We start from the raw sequence: 24,887 nt of genomic DNA, 5'->3' as shown, positions 1-24,887 counted from the left end.
TCAAGACACGGGCAAAAAGTGTTTTTGAATAAATTCATTTATTATGTTATGGGACAACATTTACAAACCTTACTGTGCAAGTACAGCTGCTGCTCCGTTTTGATGACAGCACGCCCTGAAAACATGGCAAAACGTCTCCTTTCTCACCATTATTAAAGACAACATATCTTCCTCTCATGCTGCAGGCAAGGGCATCGTGTAGCTTTTGCTTTCAACGATTTTCATCAATTACAATTTAGAGCTTGCACAAGTGAAAAGCCTGCAGTTCATCTCAAGCCAACAAAATACTTGATGATCAGAACATGTACGAAGGTCATGAAGACAGGTTTATAAATTCATGTCGTAGCTCTTGACACATATTTGTTGTTTGATTCAATGAGTGTGGCCCTCTGTGTGTTGGGAAAATAATCATATTTACAAATATACCAAAATAACAGATTGAAGGGATATTTGCCATAAAACATTCAATCACTATACAAACTGATTCTCAGTCACAGCATTCTAACGAGAGTAGAACAAAAGCACTTGTGGCATCATAAATTAACAATCATCACTCTCCAACTACACATCGTCTGATATCGATGTTTAAGTTGTTCTGTTTCATCCAGGCTATTTACACACGTGTATGCGACGCCATACTTGGCTGTGGTTTTATTGCTATAAATTGTAATATATTTTCAAAAAAGAAAAAAGCAACAAACACTAAAATACTCTCCCATAACTCGACATTTAACAAGTGAGAGAATTCAAACATGGAGATTCAAGTGAGATAAACGTTTGTGAAAACCTTTCAGTGTTGCATGAGAAAAAAACATAGTATTAAATCTACAATCGACAGAAAGTAGAGAGTGTGTGAAAAGCTTAACAACAGTTTGTTCAGGGGGGGTTAATGGTTCAGTGGTCGCAAAAGTGAGCAATCAGTAAGTGAAAAAATACAATCAGTGAATATACATTCAATTGCAGTGACTCGAGGAACCCACCCGAGGAACCCACCCACTGTGAACTAGATGAAGTCTACGTCAGGATGAGGCTCAGCTGATCTTTACCATTCCTTATAAAATAATCAGAAAAACAGAACCCTGAAAGGAATGACAGAACAATGTAAGCACTAATTTAAAATCCGGTTAAATCTGACACAATAATCTCAACATAAGGGCCTAATTTGTCCAAAAAGAATCTAACAATTAACATCAATGGACTGGATTCTATCAGGCAGAAATTGTTTCAAACCTAAAATAGATAATGGTTAAACAAAAGGGTTGTCTCCCTTAATGAATCCATAGTGGCTTGCATATTTAAGGCTGCATGTAACATCGCAAGACGATTTGTCAGAGTGTCATCCCAGTGTTTTCTTTAAACAATATATAAATTCACACATAGTTTTTATCTAATATATACTTGAAAAGGCTATTATTTTTTTGTAACAGCATAAATGGGATTCTAAATAACATATTTTACACTGACAGAAATTTCTCTCTCTGATCTTCTTCTTCGCCTGGAATCATCTGGAAACTTTTATTTCCATCATTGCGCTGTCAATCTGTGGCAAGCAACGTTTCAAGTGGTCCTTTAATAATCTGCAACTTCTCCTCTCCATCCTGCTCCAACACCGGTCCAGTCTTCACTGACAGGGAGAAAAGGGTCAAACATAAGGCGGAGCCTCCTCGTTTCCAGCCGCACTGTCATTTCGCAACACCCCACTTTCTTCTTTCTTCACATTAATTCATTTGTGATGAATCATTACTGGATGTCTTCCACATAGTTAGCAGGATAGAGGCCTATTTGTCCATCCTTGAGACGGCCTTTGCACCAACCCTGATCATCTTCCTCGCCAATTTTGGTGAACTCGTCCCCTGGAGACAGACAGAGGAAGGGAGGAATATTGAAGTGTGTCTGTGTTACAGAAATCGACTGTGAACTAACAGAACTCTTAAAAGTTTTACTGTTATTGTTGAATTTTTGAGGCTTTCACACTATGGAAGGGTGACATATCGATTATACTCAATGTATCGCAGCTTGTTCTACATGAGGTGAATAAAACGTATCACTAACGTCTTTTTTTTAAGCCACTGGCACAAACATGGTACATCACACGCACTTCCTGCTCTTCCAGACCACTCTCACCTGGGTGATAGTGTATGAGCAGGCAAGGCACGTGTCCAGACTGTGACCATTTAGTCACATTTTTCGACCATGGAGCACCAGTGAGAATTGCAAATATAATTAATATATGCACTGGAGAGCAGTTAGTTAGTTTCCTGCTCACAGTGAGTAAATCCTTCAGTTTAATGGCGCTGCTGTAACAGTTTAACTTTCTGGTAAAATCTGACTGTTGACAGGAAACTTCAAGTTCACAGCAAAAACGTGACCACTTCCAGCCTACTTTATTTAACTTTATGTAACAGCACTTTATCTAACTTTGTTATAACAGTACTTTATTTAACTTTATATAATAACATTTTATCTAACTTTGTTATAACAGTACTTTATTTAACTTTATATAACAACTTTATCTAACTTTGTTATAACAGTACTTTATTTAACTTTATATAACACTTTATCTAACTTTGTTATAACAGTACTTTAACTTTATATAACAACACTTTAACTTTGTTATACAGTATTTTATTTAACTTTATATAACAACACTTTATCTAACTTTGTTATAACAGTACTTTATTAAATTTTATATAACAACACTTTAACATTGTTATAACAGTACTTTATTTAACTTTATATAACAACACTTTATCTAACTTTGTTATAACAGTACTTTATTTAACTTTATGTAACATCACTTTATCTAACTTTGTTATAACAGCACTTTATCTAACTTTGTTATAACAGTACTTTATTTAACTTTATATAACAGCACTTTATCTAACTTTGTTATAACAGTACTTTATTTAACTTTATATAACAGCACTTTATCTAACTTTGTTATAACAGTACTTTATTTAACTTTATATAACAGCACTTTATCTAACTTTGTTATAACAGTACTTTATTTAACTTTATATAACAACACTTTATCTAACTTTGTTATAACAGTACTTTATTTAACTTTATATAACATCACTTTAACTTTATAATAACAGAACTTTATTTAACGTTATTATAACAGTATTGTATTTACGTTTTAAATGTAACAATAGTTTATTCAACACTACTGTAACTGGAGTTTATTTAGTAGTTTAGTAGGCTAGTAGTTTAGAGGAGATTGCAAAATATCAAGATATATATCATGTATCATGATATAGTCTACATATATCCAATATCACAGCCCATGTCGCCCAGCCTTATTGCAAACCATTTCTGATATGTACCTGCTTTGAAGGTCAGCTCGTCCTGCTCCTGTCCTTCATAGTCATAGAGGGCTCTGACCGGCACAGATATGACCGGAGAAGCTGGTTCATCCTCAAATGGATTCCCATTACCGTTGGCAGAGAAAGGGTTACCACCTGTGTCTTCATCTGACCAGTCTGGAGTCTTCTCCATACTGCTTGCACTGGATAGACAGACAAAAAATATATGAAAAAATGAAAATGTATTTTCATGTTAATCTGTGGGCCGTATGCATTGACGGGGAAATCCAGCATGCCAGGCGCAAGCAGGAACAAAATTTCTTAGTTAGGAAAGCAAGAAAAATAACACCAAGTTTGGTCAGACACACAGAAGCCCAAAGTGCAATTCAAAATCCGGTGGCAGCATCCTGAAAAACAACCTCCTTACACTTCTAAATGAGTGCACAACATGCTGACTTATGGCATCAACAGAGCAAGCAGCGTGATACATGATTTAAAAGCCTCTTTAATGGCACTTAAAAACTCAAGAGCTTTAAGTGAGAGTGCACACAATGCTGAAGGAAGCCAACAAAACAACATGACCACATATCAAAATGCACGAGAAGAAGCGAGACAAATCATTGTTGTGAAGGCATGATTGGAATTTAACCTGAACGGCCAGCAGAGGGAGCCACCTAGACACCAGAGAGAACTGAGCTCTTACAGAGAGGGCTGTAAGTTGAAAGACAATAAACACACACCAGCACACAAAGGATTTACAGTCAGATCTGTTAAGTTTCTTTCTTGGACATCCACTGTTGACACTGGGTTTTTTTTGGATTTACACCAACAAAACTGGTTGGATTCACGTGAGTGTATCTCAATTGTTCTTTTTTGTTCTTGTATTTGTATGTATACTTCTTCTGATGTTATACAGCCAGTTAATTGTCTGGCAATTGAAACTGATATGACCAATGTATAAATATATATGTGGGTAAGTGTGTCAACATTCAGATCTGACTGCAAGACATTTCCCACAGCTGAGACATACGCCCCCATGCGCATGACTTTTAATCTTCTGCAAGACATGGCACTGTTAGGAGTTAAAGAGAGACACACATTGGCTTTGTGTGCAATGCCATTCCAGCAACCATGCAGAGCAACACAACAACCTGCCACCTGAGGGAGGAGAACGGGACACAAGAAAGAAAGGATCAAAGAAACTGAGACAAAGAAATGACGCCAAGGACACGCGGCACAAACGGTGATCCGTGACACAAGAGATAGTAAAAAGAAAAAGCGAGAAGGTTGCGGGTGGGCGGAGTTTTTTCCTTCAGTTCACCAACGTTTTTATTTCCTCTTTATTCACACTGATGTGGTTGACTGTTGTCTGCTGCTCCACTGCCGTCGTCTCCTCCTCCTCCTCATCTTCGTCATCCTCGTCAAAGGGGTTTAAGCCCACTGGTGCTGTGTTAGTGGGCACAGTCAGGCTGACGACATGGGACACAGTGAGAGATCGGTTGTTGACATGCAAACACACATAAAGATGCACCTCTGACAAACATACCTGTGGACACACTAAAGAAAGGATCAAAGAAACTGAGACAAAGAAATGACGCCAAGGACACGCGGCACAAACGGTGATCCGTGACACAAGAGATAGTAAAAAGAAAAAGCGAGAAGGTTGCGGGTGGGCGGAGTTTTTTCCTTCAGTTCACCAACGTTTTTATTTCCTCTTTATTCACACTGATGTGGTTGACTGTTGTCTGCTGCTCCACTGCCGTCGTCTCCTCCTCCTCCTCATCTTCGTCATCCTCGTCAAAGGGGTTTAAGCCCACTGGTGCTGTGTTAGTGGGCACAGTCAGGCTGACGACATGGGACACAGTGAGAGATCGGTTGTTGACATGCAAACACACATAAAGATGCACCTCTGACAAACATACCTGTGGACACACTAAACGTACGCTTCAAATGTTAACATACCCAGTTAATGAGTTTACTACACACAGTAGTGAGCATCACTTCCAAGGCCAAGGAGCCGAGGGGCTTAGCCAACAGTTGATTGTGGCTTTGTTAGAGATGGATGATCCCGTAATTACTGTATTTCTATTCAATTATAATCCCAAGTAACATCAACAGGGTACTACAACCCGTCTATGGAGGGCAACAACTGACTTAAGTACAAATAAATGAATAAACAGATGTATAAATAAATGTGAGAGTAATTAAATATGTAAATAAATAAATAAAAGATTAAATTCATGCTGAAATTAATACAGAAAAAAGAAATACATACACAAATAATGACTTAATAAATAACTTAAGTTGATATTTAAAAATAACGTAAATAAAAAAATATTTATTTATACATTTTTGTACAATTATATTTCTTTCTTTCTGTGTGTATATGTTATGAAGTATGTAAGGATTCATAAGAGTGCCACAAAAAAAAAAGAATAAATCTGTAAAATAATAAAAAAATAAACATGTAAATATTAAGGGGAATGAATGAATAAATAAACATAACTAAATGTGCGTAAATAAAAAGAGAATCAAACAAAAGAATAAATAAGTAAATTATAATTTCTAGAAAAATATAAAACTTTAAAGAGAAAAAAACTAAAGAATGAACAAATGTGGAAATATAGACAATCATCAAAATACAAAGAAAAAAAATCACATTTTTAAAATTATTTTCTATTTATATTTACTTACATTTTTAAATGTATGTTTATTTACATCAATTATTACTACTATTATTTCTTCTCTTTTTTCCTATAATTTCACGCAGGTCCTAATTCTGCATTTGTTTATTTTTTTATGCATTCATGTATTTATTTCTGAATTTAGTTCAGTATTTATTTGATTTATTCATTTACTTAATCCTTTATGTATTCATCTATTTATTTATTTATTTATTTATTTATTTATACTTAATGTCATTTTTCATCCTCCAGACCAGTCAACAAACAACTGTTTTACACTAAATAAAGAGAAAAGACACTATGACAACAATTTGACTTGTTTTACTCGAGTGGTTTCACTAAAATCCACAGACGATGTTTATCATAATGACAACAAAGCTATAAAAACATCAATACAACACTTTCTGAGTGACACAAACAACACTTAATTGTCAGCTCTGTGTTGGTATCGGTGTAAAAGAAGTCACACAAGGCCAGTTTGCTTCCTATCATTGTCACTTTCCACATCAAGGAACAAACCAGTAGTAGTAGCAGTAGCCCTCCACCTGTATCAGAGGAAACACAGGGTTTCTACTCCCTGTTTACAGACTCACTGGACCATGAACAGCAGTGGCTATCGGTCGGCCCTTGAGAATGTGCAGCGGAGAAATGTGAACGCCTTTGTTTGCATAGTCATGCCATGCTCTCTTGAGCTGAGCTGGGGGAGTTATTACACCAAACACTACTCTATTGGGAGTCTGGCACAATGTAACTTTGGATGGGTTCAGTCAACAAACAAACCTGACCTGATAACTATGGAACGATTAATCCAACGAGCTGTGTTATCCAGAGGGTGTTAAAATCGTGTTCAATCAAGCTTCAGACAGCAAACAGGGAAAACATCAAAAAGGGCAAATATGTGATACGAATGAGAGCTCACCTTCTGATGCTGATAATAAAACGACTGAAACAACCACTGAGATAAGTCAACAACCTTCATGATGAAGGCTGCGTTTGAACCTAAGTCAGTGCTCTGTAACAAGGGGAGAGATAATCCAAATTGTTCCAGATTGAACTTCTCCAGGCCCTGTGCGTAAACACAATCCACCAGCCACACCCACAGATGTCGGAAATGACAGGAAAACGATGTGCTGTAAACGCTGGATGGGGAAGAGGCAGTCAACATTCCCAAGTTCAAGGGTCAAATGCTTTCCATGCTTAACATTCCCTTTGTTGACTCCTCTAGACACTCCTCTAGTGCTCTCATGATTTCGACCTACATGCCACTTCCTAGTGATGTCTCAATAAGGGGATGGTTATTAGAAACAGGACAGGGCGATCATGACTAGTCTGATTTTAAAGCCCAAAGAGCAGATATAACATACACGGCAACTTCTGCAATTAGGTCAAAGTTGCAAAACTGTCATTTGCTTTTTTACTGTGATGACGAATGCATGAGAAATTTTTATCTTAATCAGATGTTTGTTGTCGTTTCCATGAACCACTGTTATGTCCTTGGAGCTGTTGCCACAACACCAGGGACACATTTCTCTGCAGGGACAACGAAGTTCTTATCTTGTCTTAAAAAGATTACATCATGCTTTTAAACTGCCAGTCAAACGTGAAGAGCCTCTAAACCATCACAGTTTGATTTGATTAGAGCTTTTATTGCCATCATTTGTGAATTATGCACTATTTTTCTCTTATAAAAACATGTTATTAACTGAACTTTGTTTTAATATTCTTTTTTTTTCCAATCGCAAACTTGCTGAATCCAGGCGCAGGTGTTTGACTTGAATCCTAATCCGGCCTTCTCACAAACTTCTCAGTACCAATACTCATGCTACGAAGGTCTCTGTGTGTGTGTATGTGTGTGTGAGTACTATATTTCCACATTACTTTCTGGCTTGCTTTCAACTATGTACCAGCCAACTCCAGTCTCGCAGGGATGAATTCTTTCCCAACAAACTCTCAAACTCAAAATGTTTTCTGTTGTCATGGAAACAGCGGTGCCACTGGACGTCACTCCCGGAGATTCCCTTATGTAACGTTTTACAAGCATTCCTAAAGGGAAGGACGCCATGTGTGGTGCGCTGGATTATCTCTGATGTGGGGAGTTTGGATGAGGAAGAGTCAGTGAGTGTGTGTGTGTGTGTGTGTGTGTGTGTGTGTATTACGAGCACATGCTCAGTTTTCTGTGCGTTTGGTAGAGACAGAAAAAGTGAGTCAGTAAGTGATCAGATATCTACCTGCTGCTGGTCTTGGCAGGCTGAACGGGCTGGTCTGACCCAGTTTGACTGATGCCCGTCAGCGTGACGCCCTCCGACGGCTTCTTCTTTTCTCGTCTGCTGAGGGTTCGGTTCAGGTCTATGGACCAGTCCTGGGACACACACATTGGAGTCAAGTATTACGCCAACATACTTGGCCAACAAAGCTGTTGAGCTTGGTTCAAATCATGCCTTCGCAGCTAGTAGAGGGAGAACAAGTCACAGGCATGTGCACAGCAATATACACACACTTCAACACAGTCCAGAATCTGCGAAACATTTCTCAGGCCTCGCCACTGACTGGAGGTTTTGAAACAAAACATGCATGGGTGTTTTTGCAGTACAGTGTAGGCCTGATAAGATGAGACACACAGCCACATACAGTATCCATCACCTGTTGAAAGAAACACACCACCGGCCTCCCCTCCACCAGAGGCCAACCAGGGAGAGTGGAGCAAAACAGAGACCATAACAGCAACACAGTTATAGAAAACAAAATTAGAAATGTTGCTTAAAAAGCAAATTGTCCCTGACACATGACTGATTTCATTCCTGGACTTTTATTTCCAGTTGCAATTTTCAGTATCTATTAAGACATAGAAGTATGATATCAGTCTTGTGCTGGAGCTGGGGGCGTACCGACTGACATCTACTCTAGGTAATACACCAATTATGGATAAATACCTCATACAAACCCACTTAAAAAGATCCGAATCATCCCTTTAACATAATTCAGCCAGCCATCACATTGTCCCTCTTTCATATAAATGACTTATTACTCTAGTAAGTGTGACCTCTGAGATTTTTTAAGTCCTTGTCTGACCATTCTGATTTATCAGGCCTCTCAAACTTTCACAGACCAAAGGTCTCCTGTCTGGCTCATGACCTCTGAGACTCCGTGACATTGCTGAGCCATAGTGGCATCATGTGACGGACTGCAGCGTTAACATGGACAGAGTAATGAGTGGAAGGGCAACTGAGGGGTCAGAGTTCAAAGGTTAGAAAGAAAAGAAAATCCAAGCTGTGTTACAAGTGGTGTAGAGCCATTCTGGTATCCAGGAAAAGCTATGCAAACATCCTGGAGTAATCAGGTAAAGGTAGCAAGGGTGGATATGTCAACATACTGTAGTGAGGACAGTGCTGTGGACAGGCATGTGGTTTCTCTGCATGTACCACATCATTAAAATTCTTTGAAACTTGAATACAAGATAGAAGCACAACCACTTCAAACACACATATATAGAAGAAGTAAAGAGTGAAAGTGTTGTTGGGAAAAAAAAGATCCCTCCCCCCCATGGCTGTTGTGAAAAGGAACAGCCCTCCCATGCAGAACTCACTACAATGGACCTTCTCTTAAAGGAGCGAGGATTGGACCAGTCCAAGTTCTGTCAGACATGAGGAAAGGGAAGCAGGTGTGGAAAAGGGTTAATGTGGACAACACAGTCTAATCCTAAAGATGTGGAGTATACACTGTGAGCTGGAGAAATGTTAGTTTGTGAATGTAGCAATGAATTACACCAGCAAATCACTCTACTTCTACAAAACAACATGAAATAAAAACCCAGTAATAATTAAGACATAAGCGTGCTGTATTGTTTTTGACATTACGTTTATATTCATCCAAGTTTCTTTTGGATGTCTGCACTGTTGAAGCTGTCTAACAGGTTAAGTCTCGCTCTTTTTTGTTGTGTGTATCCTATTACAGAAAAGACTTATTCCTTCCTTAAAAAGTCTTCCAAAAACTAACTGGTACTCAGAAAGAAAAACAGCATGGTAATGATGGAGGTGGAAGTGGACGCCCCACTGAAACAGCTATGCACTCAACAGAGCTATAAATTGCAGCACTGAAAGTGCACGAAGCTTTTCCTCTTTTTCTTATGTCACCTCCTGTTGAGAAAATGACTTGAACTACATTCCTTCCATTGCCACTCTAACACCGAGTTAAGATTTACCTCCACCCCTGCTGCCAAACAGCATACATCAATGACAAAAATGACACTAGGTATTAACTCCCGCTTGGGCTACATCTAACACTGTAAAAAGCCCTGACAATGCTGACTTAATTTCTACTGTCCTCTTGACTCATGGTTCCCACAGTGAAAGAACACCAGTGGTCTTTAAGAGGAGATGCTGGCCTCAAGATCAGTAAGAACTCAAATTCATTCAAAATCACCTCACTAATAATATAAAAGGAAGGACTATTACTCTATGTCTTCAGTCAGCAACAGCACAAATCCTTCTGTAAGAGTTCAGGGGATTAAATAAAGTGAGAGACTGTGACCTACGTGTCACCACCATTCCTCCTTTATCAAACATTGAGCATTTAATCCTCGATTATTAGTATAAATCAAGGCTGTAGTACCTCAAACTGGGGCCAGTTCATTGGCATGCCGGGGCCATGATTGGACCGGAACCATTTCAGGTCGTCTTCAGCATCAGTAGCAGAGATTGTGTCTTCCAGTGTGTGGTAGACTGTCTGGAATCTATGGAGACAATGTTGTACATTATTTTCTGGTTGATATCTGAAATCTCAAGCGTTTGACCAATGATTGGAAAAAGCGCAACCCGTGTGACTGTCCTGTGTCTGACCTGTGATTGGTTGACAGATCGAGGTGCTGTTTAACCTCCAGCAACAGCTCTTTGAAGAAGCGGATTCGTTTGTCTTCAAACTGCTGCCACTGCTCAAACACCTGCTCCATGTTTTCCATATACTGAGGGGTCAACTTGTCGAGTTCTTCAAGAGATTTCTCATAGCGTTCTTTAGTCTGGGATAAAGGGAGGAATGAAGTAACTACTTAAACACATTAAACATAAATACCTGGAGATGTACTTGTGTATCTAGACAGCCTGACGTAATGGAGTCTACTAGTGCTGATGTAATTTTTACTCAAGTTATAAATGAAATGTCCAAAATACACAGGTTCTTAGTTTCAACTGTTATCCCCCTCAAGAACTTTGTAATAAGTACCAGCTAGGTTGGGTTGTAGGTCAGTGAAATACTTAGGGATACCTATACCCAAAGATTAATCAAGGCTGATAGACGTTAATTTCAGACCTCGCAATATGGACATTGCAGCAGATATTCATAGATTAATTTTGATAACATATTCTAGTCTTACTTCAAGCATAGAATGAATTAAGACAAATGTATTACAAAGGGTCGTAATTGTTATTTAGACACATATGAGGTGGGGAAAAAATCTTTATAAAACTTCAAAGAACAGCAGTTCTGAAAGACTACTATAAGGCAGCTCAACTATGGTCTTTAACAAGTTAATGTGGACCGCTTTATAAAGCAAGATGGAAGGAAATTGAGCCAGCAGTTGGAAAAAGAATACCTCAAGCAGCCGTTCTTGACATTCTACTTAGTCTTTTCCAAAGGAAGCCCTACCTTCTGCACCTCCTGCTGACACTTCTCCACCTTTTCCTGGAGCTTCTTTTGGGCTTCGGGGTTGTTGTTGCTCTCCAGTTTGCTGTTATTCTCCCTGCTGGCTGCCAGCTTCTCTTCTTTGCAGGCAGAGTGGTAAGCCTTTTTCATCGTCTCCATCTGTGTGGATTCAACCGACATAATAAAACACAGACAACAGTGCCAGTCTTGTTAAGTACCTTGGAAGGATCTTACAGTGAGGTGTAGAAAGACCAATCGAAGTTTGGTGCCTGACTGAGGGATTTATGCTTAAGTTACATCATATTTTGGATTAAGTTGTTGGAAAATTGGCCTAAGTCTGTCACTGAAAGTATTTCATTTTTAGCCCAGTAACAACAATAACACCTTTCAATAAGGTCACTGTTGTAGAGTCATCTTTTCCTGAAATGTGCATGCATGTGGCTGCCTCTGTCATTTTCGAGAAAGTCTTCAACAGGCTTGCCAAGCCTTCATAAAGATCAAATTAAAGGACTTTTTTCAAGGACTTTACAGGCCCAACTCCCTCAAATTCAAATATCTTCAATTTCTACTCTTGCACAAAATATATTAATTCAAGCACTTTCAATTAGGTATATTTAATTCTATTTTCAAAGCATTCAAGGCCTTGATTTTTCTTCTCAAAATCACAAACCTTCCACGATTTCAAGAACACGTGGGAACCCTGCTTTGAGGAAACCTGATTTGACTTTGTCTTTGTCGTTAAGGTTGAAACTCATGCTCACTCTTGTGCCAAAAAGCCTGACTAAATGTGTGTCCTTCGTTATTTAGGAACCATTACGCCTAATTTCCTACTCGGAGAAGCTTGGTAATTTCAGGCCCTAGACACACGGATGTTGGAACGAATGAACAACACTTCTCACACAGAAACCAACTCATGTGAGAGAGGCAACATGGAAACACTGACGCCTGATAAGTTTTCTACGTGATGCATTTATGAGAGGAACCACTCCTCTGTCACTTTGTATATATTTAAACACCAACAGATAAGAATTGGGGAAGCGCATTCATCCATCATGGCTCTATTTGAAGAGCATCTTGGGTCGAGCCCGGAGCAGCCGTGTGAACAAACCATGAGGACATAAGTAGAGGACAGTAGATCGTCCTACTCCCAAGTTTGATTTAACAGCCAGTTGAATGTCAGTCCACTAAAACTCACGAGGGTTTCGGACTATGAGTCAAATACTGTATCCAGTTTAGCATGTGTGTGTCTATTATTGACACTGCCCACGTCACTGATGCCAGCTACTCATTTTCTAGACCAATTAATTAGCCTCATTTCCTCTCTGCCCTCTGCCCACTTGTCCCCGTCTGTCTGGTCAATCAATAAATCACTCGGGCCACAAAACTGTATTGTTCGGACCGTGCTGAATGACAAGGCCAGGATGTCACCACCCCCTGGTAACATCACACACACAGGAAATGAGGGCAAGGAACCAAGAGGTTGCAAAACGTTCAGTTATTTTGAACATAAAAATACTTGCATGTGCGCGCTCTCGCATGCACATGCACTGAAAGGAATGTGAGTACTGTCGCGTAAACAGGCTGCGAAAATGAAAGCAGTAGTAGGAAATACATTGACCTGATTTTGAACTAGAAGTGTCAGTCTCCCTAAAAGTCCTCTGTGTTTCCCTTCTCCTGACAGTCAAAGAACTACAGGACACAGTTACTGGCTGCCACCTCGGCACACTCTGTGGCTACAGTTTGGCAATAGCTTCTTATTCAATATCAAGACGTTACAGCTGGTGTTCTCCTCTGTTGTTTAGTAAGCAGGTAGTCATGGAGTGAAAACAATGGTGAGTCAGTGATATGTAATCACGTGAACTGGAGGGTAAAATTGATAGTAAGTGGCTTGAAAAATGACTTGCTTGTGGCAACATTTTTGCTGTTTATAGTTTAAAACACATACACTACAAATTATGGATCTTTTCAAACTTGACAACATAAACCTTCAACATGGGTCCCTTTGTATTTCCTGTTGGGATGTTTGTTAATGCAGGGGCTGACAGGAAGTAAACAGGGGCCAAAGCTGTTGCCCTAGCAACAGTGTAGCAACAAAAAGGTCTAGACTATTTTAGTATCTTGTGAGTTCCTGAGAAGTTTGAGAACCGCACCTCTTTGAGTTTCTTGGCCCAGGGTTTCTGAGCCTTGCGAAAGCCGTCATCAGCCTCTTTAGTCTCCTTGAAGCCACCGATCATCTGTTTGTGGTACGAGTCTCTCTGCCAGTTCTTCAGCTTCTCGTAGTCTTCTCCCATCAGTGCTGCTTTCACCTCCATGTGGAGCTCGCTCACTTTCTCTGCCTCTGTGCACAGAGCGGACCACGCCCGCTCCAACGTACCGTACTGAGGGCCTGAGGGAACAATTATTCACCAGTCAGTGTCTGTGAAAGTCATGTTTTCAGGGGTTATGGATGAATACATGTTTTCCCAATGATGCAATGCATTGATATTTTAATATTTTGGAGCAGTGCAGTGTTGTGGTTTCGATGCACTGTCCCTGAGGGAGCAGAGAGCAAAATCAGTTAACTGAATAAAAATAAATAAAATAATGCCCTTCTTGTCAATATTAGTTGACAATAGGGCTGTGCATTATGACGATATACATCGTGTGACGAGAGAAAAATGTCTATCGTTTATATCGATGTGATGCAAATTACAACGGCAATATTTTTCGCCATTTGGAGTCTGTCCATCTTTTGCACGGATCACATTGATAAATTACTCTTCTTGGCTTTCTAATTACGGCACTTACAGTAACATAATGAGTTTATATAACTCCACCGCTGTCTGTCTCTGCTGCGCTGCACACAGGGCTCAGCCCCGCAGCGCTGAGAAAGAGCAGCGCTCCCTCTCTTCACTCACTCTCTACCTTGCTCAACCACAGCTGCTTGCTCTCTCTCTCTCTCTCTTTTTCTCTCGTCTCCTTTAAAATGAGCCGGTTGCCTGACTCATCGTAATGTTATCAAATGAGGAGAAATGTCCTCCCCTCATCCTAGTAACATTTTTGTACGCCCTCATGGCAGAGTTTAAAGCTCTGATCAGTCTGATCTCCGTCACACCTCTGAATCTGGAACACCTGCAAGCTACGTAAAAGCACACAGAGAGGCACATTTATGCTGGTGCTGGGGGGACGACGACTTTTTATTCATTGGATTAAAATGTGCTATAACGGGATATGTATCGTTATCGGGATATGAAATGAACTATATCATGATATGAGATTTTGGTCATGTCGCCCAACACTAGTTGACAGGTGTTTCATGTTCCTACCTTTATCTATGAGCTGCCGCCAGCGTTTCCCCCATTCTGTGAGCTGCTGTGCGTAGGCCTTTTCAATACGTGCCCGCTCATGAATACAGCTCATAAGATCATTGCAGAGTCGGTTGCCATCGTCTACCCGTTTCACCGATCGTTTGTAGTTACCGACCTGCAGAGAAAACAGAAAGATAGTTGAGGAAGATACAGAAAATGTAAGTTATGACTACGGCCGCACTGGATTTCCTTGAAGCCTTTGATCCATGAGTAGTACTGGATTTATTCTACTATGGAAGGCATGTGGCCCTGAATTTAAGGACTGCTAGTATAAAGAAATTCATGCGTCTCACCTCCCAGAAGCTATCACTGGAGACATCGATCATGGAGTCATCATAAGAGCCCGACATCGCTGCTGCCCTGAGTTACACTCAGTGTGTAGGGCCTACAAAAAAAACACATAAATACAAATAAAATGTTAATGAATAAAAGTAATTAAAACTCCCTTTTCAATGGGGAATTTAAGCTGTTATCCATGCTTTCTTCAAAGCCACCAGAGTCCATTGACAAAAACAATAATTTTACCTCATAGCACAAGGAAGTTAATGGTCAACCAGCAACTCAACTTCTGATAATGATTTTTAGCCTTCTAAGAAAATATTTTTGTTCAAGTCTTGGCCCAGATGCTTGCTGGTTACACCAGAACCCCCTAAATACTGGCTGTTGTCCCCAGAGGCTTATCATCATCAGACTGATGAATTCCAAGACTGATTAATATTTACAGCAAAGGGGAAGGGAAACATATCTTGTAATCTGACAGTTAAAAACTGTTCTGCCCACCTGCCCTCTCTAAGAAACCAACACCTGGAGGACAACAACATACTTCAGACACTGAACACATTCATTCTGTCGCAACAACATACCTCAGACACTGAACACTTTCATTCTGTCGCAACAACATACCTCAGACACTGATAAGAGAGTGAATACTGCGGCGAAGAAAAGAAATAGTTCAGAGGAGTTACAAAGACAGAAATTGAAGAGGAAGGAAAGTGAAAGTGTGTGATCTGGTTTGATAATCTAGGCAGCAGGTGGGGTTTTCATCCATTTCCATAACCTCACAACGCTCGACACACAACGAACTGAAACCACAGTGGCTGCTGGCAGCACACGAAGTCTCAGCTAAATATCTGTGTGTGTGATTCTGACAGAAAGAAAAAGAAAACTGTCAAGAAGCGCACAGCGAGCAGCTTCCGTTTCCTTCAGACGGGTACCACAGACGGTCCTCTGTTAGCCTCCTCTCCCCCTCTTCTCTCCTCGTGGCCATCATTTCAAACTCAACAGTCTCTCTTTATTTGTCCCCTCCATCCTCTTCCTCTCCTCCCTTCTCCATCAGCTCAGAGTGTCTCCACTCTTTACAGCCTGACTGGCCCCATTAAGATCTGGTATCTTGTAACCATATATATATTCAGATTGTGGTTACGCACAGCTGAGACAGACGGCAGCGGATACCTGGTATCAGAACTCGTCTGAAATGCATCTCAAGTGACCACTCAAGATCAGATTTTACTTTCCAGCTCTGTGTAAACCGCAACCACTATCAGGAGGAAAACATTTGGAGTCAACCGTAATGGTCATCTGTCGTTATATTTCACAATGAACAGACTAAATTATTAATTCACTGCTTAGAGAATGACTGATATATAAATTGAAGATGAAAGTACTCACTGCAGCCCTAGTGCTTCTCAGTGCAGCACGCTGCCATAAGCCACAAACAAATCAACTGTGGGGTTACTGTCTGGAATATGTAGAGTTCAAAAGGCTAATTCAGAGAGGTACTTTTGTTCACACAACCTGCAGACTACAGCACAACTGAAATAGGACTTCTGAGGCAATACAATATTTAAATGAATGAAAAAAATCAGATAATAATATAGCCTAGTTGCCAATGTTTTGTTTGATAAGGTTCCCATTAATTTGGTCATTAAAGACATTTTTAAGTTAAAAATAAACTCGTAAAAGTTGGGCTGAAACAATTACTCGATTGACAGAAAACTAAGCAGCAACTATTTTAATAATCTGTTAATTAATTTTGTAAGCAAAAATGCCAAACATTCCTTATTTACAGCTTCTTCTCTCTTTAGGGTTTGGAAAAAATAAGTCACTTTAGTCGTACGCAAATTGTCGTGAGTATTCTTTCATTATTTTCTGACAGAAATATAATTGATATTCACGCTTAGCTGCAGCCTTAGTCAAAATCATGACACTTACAGCAAATATTTTATTTTAGAGAGATTTCCTCAGAATTGAATTAGTTCAAATAACTTAAAAACAACTAACACAAACGAAAACAAAAATCTAAAAATTAAATATGATTCAAAAATATAAAAATGCACTTGTAATTAAAAAACAAATAAATAAATAAATGGTGTATGTGTAATCATCTCTACAGACAGTAATTAAATTTTTGACATCTCTTTACGGCAATTTCTCAGTACTAATTGCCCATCCCATCACTCATCCCAACACTTTTCTGCCTCTCTTTCTAATTTCTTTTATCAAGACTGACTATATTACACTCATTCAGACATCTATAATATTTAACAAAATAACCATCTTTAATCTGGAGCTGTCCACTTGTAAGCGGATCACACAAGATGCGTTTTAATGATGAGTGTGATCACACAGGGCCTCTTTCAGCTGAGTGAGACAGCGAGAGGATGATGACTGGTGCTTAGTGTGTGTGCGTTGGTCAATGGTCAGTGGTCCGTGCCCTCCAGGGCAGAACTTGGACAGAGGGAAGTACTGTGGTCACTGCTCGCTGGGGAACAATCCCCCCTTTAACTGTCTTTGTAGTTTACAATCAGGTCAGTCAAACAGCCAAACACACCCATACACACACTGCCGCAGACACACAAACAGATGTTGTCAGTCACTTTTTCTAGAGCAAACCACACGTTTAATCTTATTCAACTTCCTCATGAATGATAGCCTTGATAAAAGGCACAATTGTACGTGTAAAGCATTTTGTATGCCGCAAATCCTGCAATGAGATCACAGAATGTTTTTACTTAGAGGCTTAATGGGATTGCATTTTCATGAGACATGTGTTTTTGATCAAACAAATCTAATCATTTCAAAGTGGATGTGACAGCAAAGCAGGACACAAGTAAGTTCACTGTAATTTAACAGTCTTGGAGACCAGAATATAAAACATTAACACAAGCACAGAAATCAGCCGAAACTATCTTTTTAGTCTCCTTTTAGCAGCTCCTTAAATGTTACGGTGTGTGTTTTTTTGTCATATATGAAAGTTAACTGCACATTTTGGGGTTTCGGATGCATGGTGGACAAAAAAGGAAATTTAAAGATGTCCCCTTGTGAAATTTTAAGGACTAATTTGTAAGATAATTGGCAAATTGTTAGTTCCAGCCCTTGTATTATCAAGGTAAATGATCAATTAAATTATTATTGTTATTACAATACTTTCTCAATTCATCTCCGAGCTCTGATTGAATGTATTCTGTCGTCTGCCAGATCATCAATCCAAAAGCTTTGGCTACACAAACAAAACACACTCTGTGTACATACAGGGCAAAAGTCCAAAAGTGTTCTGTTGCTTCAAATCACCACAAGCATTAATATTATTAATGTGCGGCGTGGACTGCCAGAAATCCATCACAGTCGAGTTCTGCAAGAGGTGTGTGTGTGTAATAGAAAAGACAAACTATGGAAGCCTATTTCCCAGCATGAAACATATCATGCATTACCCAGCCCAGTCCTGTCCTCCTCTCCCTGCTGCATTTCCCCACCAGCTGTCCATATTCTTCACTCATCAATCACTGCTGCAGCATGAGAGAGGGACACACAAGGGACGCGTGGAACGAGCCACAAATATCTGCTCTAAACATGGCAACAAGTCCTCTGACATCAAACACTGCAGATCACAAATTTCCTCTGACAGCATAAAAGATATAAAAGATGTTTTACCTTGATAATAATAATGGGATGATACTTTTAGAAGATATATATATATATACACACAAGGACATTTTGACAGTTAACCGTGTGGTCATTTGGATCATCTAAGATGCTTAACATTTGAACTATATCATGAAAAACCATATTTTATGTGTCATAAAATGATCCTGCACAGGAAGTCCTTAGATCTAGTACGGTTTTCTAATCAAGGGGCTCCACTAGCAAACTTTACAATAACAGCAAACACAGATGTATGGAAAATGACCTTCTGTAGATAAAAATTCTTAAGCCACAACAATGAACTAGGAATTCCTACATCACACAATCCATTTCCCACGCTTGATGTAATCTACAGCAAACAGGAACAACCGTCTGCACACCCTTGGCTGTGTAGGACATGGGGATTGTGCTAAACAATTGAACGCAGCTCGACCTACCCCAACTATAAACAATGCTGTTGACTAAGGCCAGGTCCGAAGTCCACTCTACCAGAGAGCACTGGAAAATCCAACACTGTCTGCTCATGTGCACGACCGAAATACACACGGGAATGAGGCAGATTTGTAGAGAATGTCAGACAGAGGAATTACTTCCTGGCATTGTGTTTTTGGCCTCCAAATTTGAAGTGACAAATAAAAACATAAAACTAATTTCTTGCCAACGAATGCAAGGGTTCATCAAGGCTGCAGAAAGTTGAACAGGGATTCTTAGATTACAGGCTTAGTGATTACATAACCAAACACAACAATGATATCCACTTAAGTGTGATAAGTGAAATGTACCGAGCATGCTGGAATTTCATTGCTGACGACAACCTTAAGATAGAAGTGAACAAATGCATTCCTCAATGCTACTGTGGCTAAACTAAACCTTGGCATGCTAAGCGAGTTCCCACACTGTCACTACTCATTTTTAACCAATTTGTAATTCAAATGTAGACAGATGAGGCTGACGTGACTGTTTGAAAGTAGATGCAGGGTTGACAAATATGGGTAATTTGTTGATCTGTGAATGCAGATGGACAGCTGCATGCGACCAGCTGAGGCTGACAGTGAGACAGCAAAAGCAAGGATGACCATGCGTGTTATTTAAAGCACATGAAAGCTTACAGTGCTGTCGGAAATGGACACAATGCCATGACCTTTACAGCCAGTTCAGGGAGGGGAAAAGAAGATGAAAAAGACGCAACCAAATATGCCAAATAGGCCCCCAGAGTGTATTCTTTGCCACAAACCACAAGCAGACTGTCTATCCCTGCCATGTTTATGTTTCTCAAAGCGCTCTGGGGCTTGTCACACAGAGACAGTGTCATGAATGGAGGTGAGGAGCAGGAAATCACAGGATACACAGACAGCAGAGATGAGCGCATACACAACTGACTGGCACATGCATACCTGCCCTGAAGCTGTGTGTGTTTATGTTAGCGGGTGAAAAATATAACCAGAGCTCCAGGAAACCAACCTGTGACCAACCTGTATTTGGTCACAGACTGCACACAGACTTCAAAAATAACCTTTTGTTTATATCACATTTGACCGCTTGTGATATTTTGATGATTGAGGTAGGTCACGTCAGAACAACTGCTTATCAACGAGAGTACAGCAAGGACATCTGCAGATTAATGTCACGTAATCTCAACGTTTCATTCTGCCTCAGTGTGACCAGCCTACTAATCAGGAACTGCTGCAGAGAGGAAATGTGTGCACAGTAAATGGAGTTATCCTGAGGGCTGCTGTGTCATTTTCAGTTTCCTGCAAAATATTGAGACCACCCGGCCTTGTTTGTATAAATGTCAGTGTAAGTAGGGACCAACAGTGCTTACAGGTTTGGTCTATATGAGAATACATGACTAAGGCCTACTTTGACCAAGTCCTGTTATTTCCAGCTGTTGTCATGGTCAAAGAAAGACGCTATCGGTCAAAACTAGTCTGGTGTTTCTGCTGAATATAACAGCTGAAAACACTGACAAATGATTTGGAACGTTTTTCATTATTGATTCATCGTTTAAGTAATTTTTCAAGCAACAATACTAAAAATGTCCTTGTTCTGGTTGCTCAAATGTGAGTTTGCTGCATTTCTTACATCACAGTAAAGTGAATCACAGCTGCAGCAGCTGATGATTGTTGATTGTTGTTGTTTTAATTAACAATTAATCTGCAGACCATTTACTCTATCAGTTGTTTGGTCTATAAAATTGGCTACATCTAATGATTATTTTCATTACTGATAAGTCATGATTCATGATAAGTTTATTCTATAAAATGTCAAAAAATATTTGAAAAATGCTCATCACAACTTCCCAGAGCCCAAAGTGGTGAATGTAAATTGCCTATTTTGTCTTCATTTACTGTTATAAATGACAAAGAAAATGAGCAAGTTTTCACATTTAAGAATCTGGAACCAGCAAATGTTTGACATTTTTACTTGAAAAATAACTAAAACTATTAAACAATTGTCAAAATAGTTGGTGATTCGGTTTCTTTCCAACAACTTATCGATAAATCAACTAGTCGTTGCAGCTCTAATATCAACAAATAGTGAAAAAGCCCATTACATTTTCCTTGCTGAAGTCTTAAAATGTCTTGTTTTGTCCAATCAACAATTCAAAACCCGAAGACATTCAGATTACAATTATATAAATCAAAGAAGACCAGTAAAACTTCAGATTGGAGAGGCTGCAACCAGAGATTATTTGTCATTTTTTACTTGAAATCTACTTAAACAATTAGTTTATTATTAAAATATCTGTAGATTTATTGTCAACTTATCAAGTGACTAAGCACTTTCTGATTTTATGCAACGCACAATTAATCCAGGAAATAATGATAACTGTTAGTTGTAGCTCTACTGACCATTACTGTTACAGTAACACTCAACTCCCTTAAATCATAAGAACAAATGTTAATCAAGGGGACTGAATGAGGAGATTGTGATTACATAATAGGCAAGCTTAAAAAAATACTCTAAGTTTGCGTTCTCCTGTGCCAAAGCCTCAATGTCTTAATCACATGAAAATTGCTTATCTGTCAGTTTCCATTTCCTTCCTTTGTTGCATAAAACGTCTGCAATATCTCACAAGCCAGGACTGCAGCTGAGCTGATCTATCCTTTCAATATTGCAGTTTCACAGCGGGACATTGCTAAATCCCGACTGAGCTATGAGAGAAAAATACAATCATTCCTTTGCTTTTTTCTCTCTCTTATAACACACTCACACATAAACTAGAAGGTCAAAAGTTTCCATGGCAATCGCAGGTCATGAACTTGATTTTCTTTCCCTGTCAGTCATTCACCTCTGCCCTTCTTCCTCATGTGAGGCCAACAGCTGCACGGGACTGCTGATCTCACAGGAGTACGGCCTTTCCAATGTGGAGCCTCTCGATTACTCACTCCCACTGATCCAAGCCTTTATAGAGATCACTGACAGAGCTTCGTACTGTGGTTAAGAGGCTCCACAAACACCAGACAATGAAACCGTTGGTCCGTCAACACCGGGTCAACTGTAGCCTCAACATAACTGACCGGTCCGCCTGCTCAAAAACCTCTTGCTCAACGGTCAGGGAAAAACAATGGCGTTTGTTCCACACTTTCAAGCATTTTCCAGTGAACACGCCAACAACATAGAGAGGGACATAATGGAGGGAAATTCAGTATTACATGACAGGGAAGGGGAGATCCTGACGTCACCAACAGGCAAATTCTGCACTTTTTCCTGTGGAAGCCCCTGTCCTGCACGCAGGGTCTCATGTGATGCATTTAGAGCTGCAGACTTTTCAGGAAAGCGCCATGAACAAAAGTCATATGCAAAGCCTGTGACCTTTTATGGCATCTTCTATAATGTATGTGGGCATTTAGCAATTTCCCCAGAAACACAGAGACCACAGAAGAGCTACTTTACTGTACTTATAATGGCCGGAGGGACTGTGAATGAGGGATGCAACTAACTGCTATTCATTATCAATTATTCTGGCACTTATTTTCTGTGGAAAAAAGCCATTATAATTTCTTAAACCCAAGGTGACATCTTGAAATATCTTGCTTTGTCTGATTAACAGTTCCAAAACCCTAGGATATGCAGATTATAATGATATAAAACCAGGACAAGCTAAATATGCTCACATTTAGGAGGGTGGCCAATAGATTGCAAATCAATTTCTGCCTCTTGACTAATAGTTTTAACCCCAATTTTCTAGATAAATCAATCATTTTGGTCTATAAAAGGTCAGAAAATAACAAAATCCATTACAATCCAATAGGTTCAAGCTGACTTTCATATTATTTGTCTTGTCTGACAAATAATTCAAACTTAAAGATACTAGTTTCATCATTAACAGCTAAGAAAACAAGTAAATATTCACATTTGGGAGTGATTATTTGCCATTTTTACTTGAAAAATAACACTAACATTCAATCAATTATTAAAACATTTGCAGTTTAACTTTCTGTTGATCCACCAATAGATAACAACACTAACTTTATCAGGTATAATGGCACATTTAGCAGTTTTCAGGAATCAGATCTGTGATTTACCTAGTGTATGAAACAGTCTTTCCACTTTCTTGCTTTCTAGCTTTGCTGCACACAGTTGATGTTCACTCATACTGACAGGCTCATTGAATTACATGATTAAATTCTGCTAGACAATAGGTTATATCCCTATAACTGCTTCATGTGTGCTCTTGGAGAACATAAATGGAGAGCAGTGCCTTCAGCCCAAATTGGAGTACCCAGTCTAAGTTTAGCTCAGTTCTGTGACGAAGCAATCAGTTCACATGCCCCCCGAAATAAGGAACCACATAGCTTTCACTACTGCTTTGCCCTGGCAACACCACTCCCCCCACAAACACAAACCACATACATACACTTACACACATTAAAATCTGTACTTTTTTCGCTAGAGTTGTCTAAATGCTCAAGCTGCATGGCTGATGACTGATAACCTCCACTGATTCATTACAAAATCATGAGTATTGGCTGTGTCACGCTCAGAGGAAAGGCTCCCTGTTCCCTGCTTCATGTGATTAATAGCCTCGTGTTACCAAAGACTGCACTGTAGATGATCCTAATATTAAACCCACTAACGCCTTGACTCTATTAAGAAACCTAACATGTCTTTCTGTGCATGTAACTTGGGTTAAACGTACAGTAAAGGAGTCAGGACTGAACTTGGCAGCGAGCTGGCACTGCGCAATTTAAAACACTGCCTAGATTAGACTGAGGACAGGGCATGGGAAACAGGGAGCTTGCAAGAACTGAGACATGTCCCCCAAAGAAAATGACCAAAATTATGAAATGTTGTAAGTATACCATGCAGGATGATATGACATGGACCAGGGGTTATCTTTACTTGCGAAACCAGCCCCGCCCTTTATCACTACAGGCAACGAAACACTAGTCTGTCCCTGTGAAAACTACACAGCTGGGGTTAAACATCTTGAGGCAACTATATGAATCAACCCAGTTCATAAAATGAAAAAGTATGACATTGATTACAGCGACATTTTGTTCACTAGCAACCACTTAACGGTGCTAGCTTGACGTTAAGTCGTTGGACTTTCGATACCCTGAAATAATAGTTACTGCAACCGTCTCACAGATAGGTAAACTAGTTAAACTTAATATATTAATACACACCCAAGCTCTCTGAAGCACCATTTTTTTTAGCTGTAACTAAATTAAATCATTTTACGTATTTATAACCACGGTACCAACCTCCTCCCATCGGGAAGTAACTTAACTTTAACGTTAGCCCCCTAGCTCAAATGTTAGCGAATTAGCCACAGCCCCTTCAGTAAAAAAGTTAAAATGTCCGACGTAAAAGTCTTAGTATGAGCTTACCTGGCACAAGTTTATTCCTCCTGACGGTTTAGGTTTAATTCAAGAGTTAATTCTCTCCGTGGTGCCAATTTACAAATCTTTTCGCCCGTTGTTCTGCTCAGCAGCGGCACCATCGATCGACTGACTGACACAACCGTCAGCTAGCAACAGTACGGTACA

At 39.5% G+C, this 24,887-nt stretch overlaps 1 protein-coding gene across 5 annotated transcripts; it reads right to left on the bottom strand.

Moving 5' to 3' along the window:
- Positions 1-19: 19 nt before the first annotated feature.
- On the bottom strand, positions 20-24,887 carry pacsin2 (protein kinase C and casein kinase substrate in neurons 2). Of its 5 annotated transcripts, none has more exons than XM_049566531.1 (12): positions 24,729-24,886; positions 15,264-15,355; positions 14,929-15,085; positions 13,774-14,009; positions 11,627-11,782; positions 10,825-11,000; positions 10,598-10,718; positions 9,573-9,620; positions 8,218-8,348; positions 5,007-5,150; positions 3,327-3,508; positions 20-1,853 (listed from the first exon to the last, which is right to left on the bottom strand). In XM_049566531.1, the coding sequence occupies exons 2-12, from the start codon at positions 15,318-15,320 to the stop codon at positions 1,741-1,743; spliced, it is 1,521 nt and encodes a 506-aa protein (XP_049422488.1). In that variant the 5' UTR covers positions 15,321-15,355; positions 24,729-24,886; the 3' UTR covers positions 20-1,740. The 5 variants fall into 5 exon arrangements, with proteins under 5 accessions (XP_049422488.1, XP_049422489.1, XP_049422491.1 ...); XM_049566532.1 differs by lacking the exon at positions 5,007-5,150 and adding an exon at positions 4,631-4,774; XM_049566534.1 differs by lacking the exon at positions 5,007-5,150 and having other exon boundaries at positions 24,729-24,887.

Source organism: Epinephelus fuscoguttatus, linkage group LG22 (assembly GCF_011397635.1).
Source record: "Epinephelus fuscoguttatus linkage group LG22, E.fuscoguttatus.final_Chr_v1".
In the NCBI taxonomy this organism is placed as follows: domain Eukaryota; kingdom Metazoa; phylum Chordata; class Actinopteri; order Perciformes; family Serranidae; genus Epinephelus; species Epinephelus fuscoguttatus.
This window is presented reverse-complemented; position numbering and strand designations above follow the sequence as displayed.